Source organism: Triticum dicoccoides, chromosome 7A (genome assembly GCF_002162155.2).
Source record: "Triticum dicoccoides isolate Atlit2015 ecotype Zavitan chromosome 7A, WEW_v2.0, whole genome shotgun sequence".
NCBI classification, from domain to species: domain Eukaryota; kingdom Viridiplantae; phylum Streptophyta; class Magnoliopsida; order Poales; family Poaceae; genus Triticum; species Triticum dicoccoides.
Window position 1 is genome coordinate 65,672,680 of NC_041392.1, and position 12,755 is coordinate 65,685,434.

The 12,755-nt window shown below is 47.6% G+C and overlaps 2 protein-coding genes across 2 annotated transcripts; one reads left to right on the top strand and one right to left on the bottom strand.

The window, feature by feature from the left end:
* Positions 1 to 1,778: 1,778 nt before the first annotated feature.
* Positions 1,779 to 6,809, top strand: LOC119329052 (methylcrotonoyl-CoA carboxylase beta chain, mitochondrial-like). Its single transcript, XM_037602039.1, has 10 exons — positions 1,779 to 1,973; positions 2,070 to 2,189; positions 2,798 to 3,232; positions 3,306 to 3,396; positions 3,998 to 4,230; positions 4,318 to 4,482; positions 5,320 to 5,394; positions 5,723 to 5,854; positions 6,374 to 6,430; positions 6,508 to 6,809. The coding sequence occupies exons 1-10, from the start codon at positions 1,779 to 1,781 to the stop codon at positions 6,709 to 6,711; spliced, it is 1,707 nt and encodes a 568-aa protein (XP_037457936.1). The 3' UTR covers positions 6,712 to 6,809.
* A 435-nt stretch (positions 6,810 to 7,244) lies between these two features.
* LOC119331024 (uncharacterized acetyltransferase At3g50280-like) lies at positions 7,245 to 8,973 on the bottom strand. The gene has a single exon (XM_037604191.1). The coding sequence runs from the start codon at positions 8,784 to 8,786 to the stop codon at positions 7,368 to 7,370; it is 1,419 nt and encodes a 472-aa protein (XP_037460088.1). The 5' UTR covers positions 8,787 to 8,973; the 3' UTR covers positions 7,245 to 7,367.
* Between the last annotated feature and the right edge of the window lie 3,782 nt (positions 8,974 to 12,755).

The window sequence follows — 12,755 nt, forward strand, 5'->3', positions numbered from 1 at the left end:
CAAATTTACAGAAACTTCGACATTGATTCTTGGTATTTTGGTGGTCAAACGTGTCTTACAAATTATGATGTGTTCAATATTATTTTAACATTGTATGCATGCTATGCATTTTGTGTTGAAATATTATTGTTTATAGCAATTATCGATGAACATATGGATACTATTGATTCTACTACTTCTAGATACAAATGATTTGATCATTTGATACGCTCACATGCAATGCACTTGATATCATATGGTGTATACAGGTGCTTGTTGATGATTAATGCACTACCGATATTATGATAGATATGTGGTCACGTATGAAAGTAGAGAGAGTGGTGGTGCAGAAGGGGACTTAGTCGGCGACGAAGTTGACACGCGATTGTTTACCCAGGTTCATGACCCCGGTTGGAATAAGCTATACATTTTGCCTATCGAACTTTATTAGTCGATGCTACGATTACAATAGTGTCGAATTGGTATTTTGTTCTAGGTTACAAGGCTCTCCTCACTCAATGAGATGTCCCTCTAGCGAGGCCTTGTCCTTCCTTTATGTAGGTAGGCCAGGGTCGATAATCCAGTAGTTGCCTTTAGCGAGTACGATGCGAATCATGTGATCTTGCGTTGAGGGCAAATATCTTCGGTAACCACAAGATCTCTAACATAGCACACCCGTCCTTATTCCCTTGGAATGCATACTCTAGCGTAGTGGGACACAAGATGAAGGGAACTTGTCAGGTGTATGACGTGTGGGCACGCCCCCAAGGTATCATATTTCGACTAGGTACTTGTTGGACTCACCGAGAGTGGTCATGATTGATCGTGAAAAATCATACATGAATAAGCAATGGAATTTAGTCACCATGTATAAGAAAAGATCCACGTAACCATGCAAATGGGGAAAAGCTTTCTATTATATTATGCTACCTATATTCAATAAAATAATTACAATTGTATATACAATATTCAAATACAACAGATCCTATATAAAGAACTAGTTAATCTCAACCAATCTCTTTTTTTCTCACCATGCGAAGATGCCACCTTAAATATGCAATCATTCATGAAAAAAATGCACTATCAAATGACATACAATTCATCATTTGCATTTCCATCTTCAGCTATCATATTATTAAGCCGAACATCCATGCTCCATAAAACCAAGCCTCACTAAAATGAATCGCAACAAATTCTCGGAGCAACACGCAGGGTTGTCGTTTAGTTAGGACCGTGTTTAAAGTCAAGTACGAAATCTTCTGAATAGTACATGCAGCGGAATTTGGTGGAGTAAATAGAGTATCTAGCGGCTAGTAGTACTCGGATTCGTCAACTCCCAACCGTCGGATTGGTCCATCTAACGCTCAATATCGGAAGTCATTCATGCACTGGTGTAATTGTAATGGTATAAAAAAAGGCATAAACTATGAAATTTCAAAGAAAACAATATTTAAGAATTTAATAAATTACTCCATCCATCTCATAATATAAAATATTTTTTAAAACTACACTAATATAAAAAAACGTTTTACATCATGAGACCGAGGGAGTAGAAATCAAGGCTCACTGCCATCATGGTCGTCAATCAAGTCTGCAGGGGTCCTTATCCACATCTGTCTGCCAACGCAGCATGGCATCAGAGCAGACGCGCACGAGGCTCCCGTGGAAAAAAACACTCTGGAGATGAGCTTCCGTGCGGGAGTGTTCCTCCGCCAGTATACAGAGAGGCATCGCACACTCTGACACGGACTGCTCACTCCACTCCCCACCGGCGCATCCATCATCGTCGTCCGCCGGAGATGCTCAGTCGACTGGCCGCACGGCGGCCCCGCCCAGGCAGCACCCTCGCCGCCGCTGCCGCAGCCTACCGCTCCTCGGCGGCAGCCTCCTCCTCAGTCCTGCCCGACGCGCTCGACCGGAGCTCCGACGCCTACGCCCGCAACGCCGCCGCCGTCGGCGGCCTCCTCTCCGACCTGCGCTCCCGCGTCTCCCAGGTGCGTGCCAACGTGCTGACGGCCTCTCCCCTTCCTTGGCCCGACCCCTTCCTCCCTCTCTCTCTCCTGACGAAACGGAGGGCGCTGCCGCTGCAGGTTCTGGGCGGCGGAGGCGCGGGGGCGGTGAAGCGGAACGAGGGGCGGGGAAAGCTGCTCCCCAGGGACCGCATCGACCGCCTGCTCGACCCGGGGGCCTCCTTCCTCGAGCTCTCTCAGGTCGGCCATCACTCATCAGCGAGACAGGCCCCTTTTCCTCCGGTGATCAGTTTTATCAAGCAACGGCGTTAAGGAAATTGTACTCCATGTTGGTCTGCTTATCCTAGTTATTCTCGCTAGTCTGGCGATTGGACTAGTTACCATTTTCATTCCCGAAAAATGGGACTGAATTTCTCACCCTGCAGCTCTGAATGAAGTGAAAGATTTCTTAGTAGTTGCCATTTTCGTTTGAGGAAAACGGGACGAGTTTTTCACCCCGCGCCTTTCAAAAATGCATTCCCGTTTCTCTATTTTTTAGAGTAATCTTGTATTTATTTTTCAGGAACACGCACCTCTATTTTAAGGACGCATCCTGATTTCCTAAATACCTTAATTTAATAGAGCAGCATGGATGTCACGAATGCACTAACTATTACAGTACATCAGAAAAGACACTGGATGCAAGTCTCAGTACGATATTCGTTTATGTGAAATAATTGACCAGAACACCATTGTCTTCCAACCCATATTGTTATCTGGTAGGATGCTTCAGAATAGAAACAAATGTTTTCATACTTGTCCAACTTGTTGTGGACTATGAGCTGCTGATGGTACTTTTCGCAATAAAGCTTGCAGGATCTGATGTTTATGAGGAAGCATTACCATCAGGGGGCATAATTACTGGCATAGGACCTGTTCATGGACGACTATGCATGTTCGTGGCAAATGACCCAACTACAAAGGGGGGTACATACTATCCTATCACCGTCAAAAAGCATCTGCGGGCGCAGGAAATTGCTTCTGAATGTAAATTGCCCTGCATATATCTTGTTGACAGTGGAGGTGCTAATCTTCCCAAGCAGGCAGAAGTCTTCCCCGACCGTGATAATTTTGGTCGAATATTCTACAATCAGGCTAAGATGTCTGCAGATGGTATTCCTCAGATTGCAGTAGTTTTAGGTTCTTGTACTGCTGGCGGGGCTTATATTCCTGCAATGGCTGATGAGAGTATAATAGTTAAAGGAAATGGAACAATATTTCTAGCTGGTCCACCCCTTGTAAAGGTTAGTATTTTCTGCCCACAATCTTGACAAATATCTAAATTACATGTCCAAGTCTAAATGGCCAGTTCTGCAGGCTGCTACAGGGGAGGAGATATCTGCTGAGGACCTTGGTGGAGCATCAGTGCATTGTAAAATATCAGGAGTCTCTGATCATTTTGCACAAGGTATATTTTAACATAAATTGCTGTATAATATGACTTGATTACTGCTCTTTTAGATATAATGACTGGAGGATCGTCTGCTTAATTTCTTAAAAGATGCATTTCCGGCAAGCTTTTAGTGTAAAAGTTCTGCTTCTTTCCGTTATTATTTCTTTTTCCATGTTCTACATCCACGGTGGTACACGCCAGCTTGGCAGTTCCAAAAAAAGAAGTATTAACAAGTACTCCCTCCGTAAACTAATATTAGAGTGTTTAGATCACTACTTTAGTAATCTAAACGATCTTATATTAGTTTACAAAGGGAGTAACTTATTAGATGTCGTCTCTGAGCAGTGAGCATTCTATGGAGATTGGGGAGTATTGTTTGTTTCTGCCCTGATTTATTTGACCATGCAAATAGTTTCCAGACCCTTGTTTGTTTCTTCCCTGATATATTTGATCATGCAAATAGTTTCCATACCCTGATACTTTGCATTATATTGTCACTCATTGGATGTTTCTATCTTAAACCATAGATGGCCCTCTTATTTATCATTTTGTTTCTATACATATTAGTTGGATGTTGTTGCGACTTAGACATGTTTTGCACTGTAAATTGCAATAGATGAACGCCATGGTCTTGCGCTGGGAAGGAACATTGTGAAGAACCTCCATTTGGCCGCTAAAGAAGCAAGTATACACAATTCTGCTTGTGATTACCAAGAACCATTGTATGATGTACAGGAACTTCGCTCAATTGCACCAGCTGATACGAAGCAATCTTTTGATATCCGCTCAATAATAGCTCGTATAGTCGATGGAAGTGAATTTGATGAATTCAAAAAATTGTACGGAACAGTAAGGATTTCTCTTATGTTTGATTATTCTTTGCATTCTGTATTGTGCGTTGTGCAACTCAAATCTGTTTCATTTGCATTTACGCAGACACTAGTGACTGGTTTTGCAAGGATATGTGGGCAGCCAGTTGGAATTATTGGAAACAATGGCATTTTATTTACCGAGTCGGCACTAAAGGGTACCCACTTCATTGAGTTGTGTGCTCAACGCAATATTCCTTTGATATTCCTTCAAAATATTTCTGGATTCATGGTATGGCATCGTCTTTGCTTTTCAGTTCATTCTTTCATTTCAGTTTATGTTCAAAATATTGTCCTTTCCCGCCTCCTATTCATCTACAGAACTTTGTATTTCCGTCATTTCATTGGGAAGTGGTTTAGCCCGGTTCAAAAATAAATAAATCATGGTCATAATGAAGTGACCTAATTGAGATTGCGAACGCCCCTCAACTCACAAGTTGGCTTTTGACGGTGAAAAGACCCTTTATGACCCAACAGTTGTTATGAAAGCATGGTGCCAACAACAACAGAAAGCATGGTTCCAGCATATCTGGCATGATGGAGTCTGGTGTTTGAAGGCCAAATGGACCGTGGGTGCCTGAGGGACCATCCATGTATTTTGAAGGGACCATACATGCATTTTGAAGGGACATGTCAGCCACATACAGTGGCGGCTACACACAGTTTGTGATGTCAACTAACATCAGAACTGGTGGAAATTGGAAAACACTCATAATTTTGTTTATTCATCCAATCATCAAAAGTTTGGTTGGTGACATCACAAGGTCATAAGTCTAGCACTGCCACTGCACAGAGACCGCCCATCTACAGTAAAGGGGCAAATTGGGGTACAAATGAGTGAAGGGACAGATTGTTGGAATAGTCCGACATTGGTTGTACAGGGGAAAGACCCCTAAGAACTCTAACCACACAAGATAGCTTCTGGGGATGAGAAAATCTTTTACAGTCCAACAATATGAACTGCATACATACTAAATAGTTGGTCAGGGATACTAAAGTTTGAACATAACAGTTGGTTTTATTTTGGAGTACGAGCCTTCTAACCTTTTGCAGTGACAATGTTTAATAGGTTGGGTCGAAATCTGAAGCAAGTGGAATTGCGAAAGCTGGGGCAAAAATGGTTATGGCAGTTTCCTGTTCAAAGGTCAGACATTTCTAGTGTTTCCCATTCTTGGCCTTAGTAAAGTAGCGGCCTAGTCTTGCTTTCTTCCGCATTTACGCAGCATGCCACATGACATATCATGAGTAGAGCAGAGTAGCACTTTTGTCTATTTGTTTTCTGTTCCTTTTTCTCTCTTTCGCCTTTTGGTTTTTCATATGTTCTCGTTGGGTTTCATATCTAGCCTACCCCAACTTGCTTGGGACAACATGCTATTATGGAATCTATAGCCAGCCCTGTATTTTTATCTACATCTAATATTCTATAAAATTATATGAATAGAATGACCCTATATATCTATATTTCTGCACAGGTTCCTAAAATTACCATAATTGTCGGTGGAAGTTTTGGTGCTGGGAATTATGGAATGTGTGGACGTGCATACAGCCCGAATTTTTTGTTCATGTGGCCAACTGCTAGGATATCTGTTATGGGTGGCATTCAGGTAAGACCTTTGGACCTGTCATTGGCTACAAATTGTCTTACTATTTTACTAGTATCATTACCTGGCGAAGGATGTCACAAATGTAACTCTTGGTATCAATTCCCTTGAAGCCTAGGGACATAGGTTATTAGGCAGCATTAGTAGTCCAAAATGTAAAGAATCTCAGGTGTTACTCAGCTGCAAATAAAAGTAGCCACCATGCTACACTTTGTTGCAGAAACATTATGCACGGTTGTTAGAAACTTCTTCGTGAGGCGCAACCAGGCAAAACAAAAGCAGAACGGCGGAATACCACTATGAGAGCAAAGCAAAGCTTTCAGTCCATCAAAAGGCTATTTAGTTTTTTGTATCTCCTAGCCATGTGCACTGGACATTAAAACGGAAACTGCGGTAGCATATATCGATCATGTTCTTGTACACGTGAACATATTTGCACTGGTTTCTTATGGATATGTTAAGCCTCAAACAAGAGCCAAGCTACCACTGGTCTTAACACATCTTTCTCTTGAACCATTTCAGGCAGCTGGTGTTCTTGCTCAAATAGAGAAGAACAACAGGAAAAGGCAAGGAGTGGAGGTATAGTGCATCATTTATTGGATTCAGTAAACATAAGACAAGTACTGGTATAAGATGAGACTTTCTTTGTTATGCAGTGGACCAAGGATGATGAAGAAGCCTTCAAAGCCAAAGTCGTCGAGGCCTATGACAAAGAAGGAAGCCCGTATTACTCGACCGCTAGGCTTTGGGACGATGGGATCATAGATCCCGCAGATACCAGACGGGTTCTAAGCCTTTGCCTCTCTGCTTCCGCCAAGCCGGTTCCAGAAGACACGAAATATGGCGTGTTTCGAATGTAATTATTATGTAAATCATGTATAGTACACATGTCACAGACCTGTAAAATAAAACCTGCTTTACTGCTTCCAATATGAATTGAAATGAGGTGCTTATTCAAGGCTTGTTTCTCTGGGGAAATTTTGCTAGCCCTGCTGTATTGATTTTGTCCATGTGCTTGTCTGGTGCTTGGAAGGGGCTAAAAGGCGTCTTGCTCGAAAACGAACTTCGCATTGTGTTGTGTGAAAAGAAACCAGCGCGTCTAGATGTTGGTTACCATGTGCACTACTTCGGGAGTAATATTTAGCAAGTACTTCCTCCGTTTCGAATTATTTGTCGCAGGTATGGATATATATAGATGTATTTTAGTTCTAAATACATTCATTTCTGCGACGAGTAATTTGGAACGGGGGGAGTAGAGTAGATGACCAGAGCGCGTGTAGACTTGCTTAATAATCGTAGCTGGGTGGTCTATAAATTTGGATATGACTTTTATTATTTCTGATGATTGTGCCATGAATAGATCGAAAGTTTTTCCACTGCGTTGCTTTAGGGGTGGTCTACGGATCTGAATATAACTTTTATTATTTCTGATAATCATGCTATGAATAAAAAAATGATCGAAGCTTTTAGAAAAAAAATAGAGTAGCAGACCAGAGTGGTAACATGCAAGGAAGATTCAAGGCTTCTTCTCCGGCGTGTCCGGGGTCACGGCAGCCCATAACTCCTCAATCTCCTCGAGCGCCGCCATGTTGTCGGGCGTGAGCGTGAGCTCTGCGTCGATGCTCCCGCCGCCCTCCCGGCCGGGGTACAGCGACGTCTTGCCGTCGAACTTGTTGGCCCGGCCGCTGCGCGCCGCCACGGGCCTCCCCCACCCGAAGTCGCAGCCGTACATGTCGAACCGCGGCGAGCTGCCCATCATGGTCCCGGTCGGGTCGAAGAAGCGATGCGTGTACACCATGGGCTTGGCCGTCCACGCCGCCACGCGCGCCCTGATGGCCGCGTCCGTGTGCGCCGCCACGGCCCGCCCCACGGCCGCCGCCGCCCACCCGTGCCCGCGCTCCAGGAGGCCCGCGGCGCGCGCCGGCTCCGTCCCGATGGCGTAGATGGCGTTGCCGAAGTACTCCCTGGGCAGCTCCGGCCGCAGCCGCCCGCGGTTGTCGATGGCGGCGCGGCACACGGTCTCCTGCTCCGGCGCCAGCCGCCGCGCGCGGGTGATGCAGCGCCAGAGGAGCGAGGACAGCGCCTGGAACCGCGTCACCGCGGCGGCGCCGGCCGCGTCCCCAGCGGCCAGGAGCTCCTCCCACGCGCGCTCCTTGAGCGCCGCCAGCGAGTCCGCCGAGAAGTGCAGCATCCGCTCGCGCAACGCCAGCGGGGCCGCCCGCTCGACGAGCTCCGACGCGTCGGCGCACGGCAGCACGGCCGGCCCCGCCGCGCCGCCGTCCGGCGACCAGCGCTCGAACGAGGGCCTCGGCGTCGGGGGCGCCGGGGCGAGGCCGAGCCTGGCGCGCGCGAGGGCCGCCCAGCTGTTGACGAGGTCCCAGAAGGCGGTGCCGTCGGAGAGCGCGTGGTTGTAGGCGAAGCCGACGAACACCCCGTCGGCGAGGTCGGTCACCTGGACGGCGAGCAGCGGCTGCTCGCGGCCGCCGTAGTTGACGGCGTCGGCGAGCTGGAAGAACTGCGCCAGCACGTCGCGCGGCACGTCGGCGTCGGGCGGGACGACGTCCGCCATGGCCACGCCGTGGGCGACGGCGTGCACGACCTCCACGCCCTGGCCGTCGCAGTCGATGTGGACGGAGCAGCCAACGACGGCGCCGGTAAGTTGGTCCCTGTGCTGCTCCGTGGCGCAGCGCCCGGCGACGGGGTAGTAGTAGACAAGCGCGTCGCCGAGGGCCGCGGCGAGGTGGTCGACGACGCCGGCGGCGGTGGAGAGGGCGGATGCCGAGGAAGAGGGTCTGCGGAAGAGGAGGCCCTTCTGGATGTAGTTGGCGGAGAGCATGGCGGCGTCCCAGGAGGTTAGCGGGATGCGCTCGCGCGGGCGCGGCGGCGGCGCCACCGTGCGCGACGACACCACGCGCACCACGGACGGCGACGGCATCGCGCTTGTCTGGGGAGTAGCAGGTTTGTTGCTAGCTGCAGGCTGGACAGTGAGTACTGATTTGGTTGGTTGGTGGCAGTAAAAAAATTGGACCTTTACCAGGCCAGCCAGATCGATCTCATATTTAATTTGGACACGTGATATCTGCAGATACGCGCATCGCTTACACTAGTCACAGTTGGAAGTAATTTAGAGTAGTACCATGCATATGTTACTAGTCTATGTTACTAGTATTTCCACAGTGGGTAGTAACATATGTGTTGTGTCATGCGTCACTTCATTTATTAGGTTGTAGACACATATTTTTTTGATATGTGTGATGTTATTGTAACTAGTTATGTTATCACATGCCTCTCTTTCTTCATTAATTACATGCAACATCATCTATTTTGTCTAGATAAGTGTGATGTTATCATCTATGTTATTCCCATTGTGGGTAGTCTTAGCAATTCTATTTTAGCAAATCAGTCAGATTTCACACGTGGAGTGGAAAGTTGGGCGCCCTTCTTATAATTTCTTTTACTCCCTCCGTTTCAAAATAGACTGTGTACTATATTTTGAAACGGCAAACCTCTTTTAAGTTTGACAAAATTTACAGAGAAATATATCAATATACATAATATCAAATTAGCACCATCGGATTCATCATGAAATGCATTTTTATTTCATATTATTTAGTGTTGTCGATGTCAATATTCTTGGCTTTGAACTTGATCAAAGTTAAGGAAATTTAACTTTTCAAAATACTAACACACCTTATACTTTGGAACCGAGGGAGCATTTGGTTTGGCAAGTGCGGGAGATGATGGATTGTGTTTCTTTTTATTTCTAATGTGTGGTGTTTTGGCCCGCCATCGGCGGTGTGATTCAGCGTCACCTGCTAATCGAACCCGTAGTTATGTATTTGTGAAGTTTTCTATGTCGGTGACTGCGTGTACTACATTATTCTACAGTATGGCATGTTGGTACTTCTTTTCTCTAGGTGGTGAGAGAGTGTTGTTATGGGCCTCAATCTAGGGTTGGAGCGGAGGAGGAGAGGAAGGAAGGGGAAAGGGGATCGGCCGAGGAGGACGAAGGCCAGCTTCGTTTCTCTTTAGATTCGTTTACAATAATTCTCGATGCCTCTCATCGACTCGGCCAACACGCTATAAAGCCAGGCACGCAGGTCTCACCACCCACACCACTCACTAGGCCCTCTCGCTCGGTCCACTGGTCAGCCCAGCTCAGGACCGCCAGTCCTTCGCTCTGCTTCGTCATGGCCCTTTGGTGTAGTCGTGTCGCTGACCAGTGGGGTCACGCCAGCGGCCGTGACAGTCCCCCCCCCCCCACTTGAGAGCCGCCTTCTCCCTAAGGCGGAGACCGCGGGAAACGTAGTTGAAGAAGCTCTGGATCCTCCCATGTCGATAGCATGTCAGGCAGGTTGCCCCACTTGATACGGAGACGCAGTTTTGATCTGCCTCCCACACGAACCAGCTTCTCTTCCAGGATGGACTCCGGTTCATGCTCCGCTTGCAGAATAGCATTGTCAGGGGGTAAAGTATCACTTACTGGAACCACAGCTTATCCCGCCTTCTTCAACTGGGACACGTGCACCACATTGTGAATCTTGCTTGACGGTAGCAACTGCAGCTTGTATGCAACCGCACCCACACGCGCAATGACTCGGTATGGTCCAAAGTAACGAAATGCCAACTTCTGGTGCGGACGTTGAGCCACTGACGATTGGATGAATGGTTGAAGTTTCAGCTGCAATGCATCCCCCACCTGGAATTCCCTGTCAGTGCATTTTTTGTCTGCCTGAGCCTTCATTCGGTCTTGCGCTTTCTTGAGATGTTGTTGCAAGTGCTGCACCATGATTTCTCGCTCTTGCAACCACGCTGCAAGTCTGGTACAGCACACTCATCCACCTGCGCAATCCCGAATTCTCTGGGAAGATGTCCATAGATTACTTCGAATGGTGTGCGTCCGAGAGCCGAATGGAACGAGGTATTGTACCAGTATTCTGCTAGAGCCAGACATTTGGACCAATTGCCAGGACAAGAGTGAACTGCACATCGAAGGTAACTTTCCAGACAATGATTGACCCTCTCGGTCTGTCCGTCCGTCTGCGGGTGGTATGAGGAGCTGAGCCGGATGTCAGTTTTGCAGAGGCGAAACAGCTCTTGCCAAATGTTGCTCGTGAATATCTTGTCCCGATCCGAGATGATTGCCAACGGCAATCCATGAAGCCGAAAGATCTCACGCATAAAAAGTTTGGCCACTTGCAAGGCGGTGAATGGATGGGACAGTGGCACAAAGTGAGCGTACTTGGAGAACTTGTCCACCACGACAAGAATGGTGTCATGCCCACCCGAGCGCGGCAAAGCTTCGATGAAATCCATGGATATGACAGCCCATGGCTTCTTGGGGATGGGAAGCGGTTGAAGCAACCCAACAGGTGATATCTTCTCTGTCTTCGCCTGTTGACACATCATGCATTCGCGAACCATGGTTTTGACTTGTTGTTTCATCCCCTGCCACGCGAAGAGCCGCTTGACTCGGTTGTAGGTAGCATGGAAGCCCGAGTGCCCACCTGCCACACTGGAGTGCAGTGTTCTGATCAGGTTCTGCTGTACTTCAGTGTCATTACCAATCCACACACATCCATGAAACTTCAGAATTCCGTCTTGCAAGGAGAACCCTGGTTTGCTGTCCGGGGCTAATGCCAGTCTTGTCATGTGCTGGGTAGCTGCGGCATCCTGCTGATAGCTTCGTTTGATCGCTTCTAGCCAAGTGGGCTTACAAATTCAGATTGCTGCCAGTTATGTTTCCTGTCCAGGTGCGCGATGAGATAGCGCGTTCGCGGCTCTGTTGGTCAGCCCTGCTTTATACTGAATAGTAAACTACAGTCCAATCAGTTTGGTAGACGCTCGCTGCTGTATTGGCATGTTAAGTCTCTGATCTGTTAAGTTGAGCAAGCTCTTTTGATCTGTCCGCACTACAAATTCTGCGTGCTGGAGGTAGGGCCGCCAGTGATCCACTGCCAAAAGGAGAGCCAGCCATTCTTTTTCGTAGGCCGTCAGTCCCATGTTATGAGGGGCTAGGGCTTTACTTAAGTAGGCCACTGGGTGGTTGTTCTGCATCAGAACTGCTCCGATGCCCGTGGCACTTGCATCTGTCTCCACCATGAACTGCTGCTGAAAGTTGGGCAGCGTCAGTACCGGAGCCTCGATCATCGCTTGCTTGAGAGCGACAAAAGCTTTCTTGGCTTCTGGTGTCCACACAAATAGAGTATTCTTCCTGAGCTGATTGGTAAGCAGCTTGCTGATCACGCCAAATGAGCGCACAAAATTTTTGTAGTACCCGGCTAGCCCTAAGAAACCCCCGAGTTCTTTGGTATTGGTTGGAACAGGCCACTGCTGCACAGTCCGGATTTTGGTGTGGTCTGTGGCAACCCCTTGTTCGCTGATAATATGCCCCAAGTAACTGATTTTTCTCTGCGCAAAGGTGCATTTGGACATCTTGGCTTTGAGTCCGTGCTGATGTAGTAGCTCAAGGACCTGACGCAGCAACCTCTTGTGCGCCTCTAACTCCTCCATGTGAACTAGGATATCGTCCATGAAGACAAGCTCACCATGGCGTAGCACGGGAGCGAGTACAATATGCATGCCCCCCTGAAACGTGACAGGCGCATAAGCCAATCCAGATGGCATCACTCGAAACTGATAGTGACCCAAATGCGTTTTGAAGGCTGTTTTATGTTCGTCTTATGGGCGCAGTCTGGTCTGGTGATATCTTGCACGTAGATACAGCTTCGAGAACCACTTGGATCCGACAATCTCATCTATGATCGGCATTGGGTAAGTGCTTTTGATTGTGATTGCATTCAAGTGCCTGAAATCGACACAGAACCTCCACGTCTGGTCCTTCTTCTTGACTAGCAGCACTGGGGAAGAAAAGGCACTGTTGCTGGGTACAATAAGCCCCAGG

Coding starts and splice junctions, on each gene's coding strand:
- LOC119329052 (XM_037602039.1), top strand. CDS start 1,779: ATGCTCAGTCGACTGGCCGCACGGCGGCCCCGCCCAGGCAGCACCCTC. Junction 2,190..2,797: donor CCTTCCTCGAGCTCTCTCAG/GTCGGCCATCAC, acceptor TTCGCAATAAAG/CTTGCAGGATCTGATGTTTA. Junction 3,233..3,305: donor CTGGTCCACCCCTTGTAAAG/GTTAGTATTTTC, acceptor CCAGTTCTGCAG/GCTGCTACAGGGGAGGAGAT.
- LOC119331024 (XM_037604191.1), bottom strand. CDS start 8,786: ATGCCGTCGCCGTCCGTGGTGCGCGTGGTGTCGTCGCGCACGGTGGCG.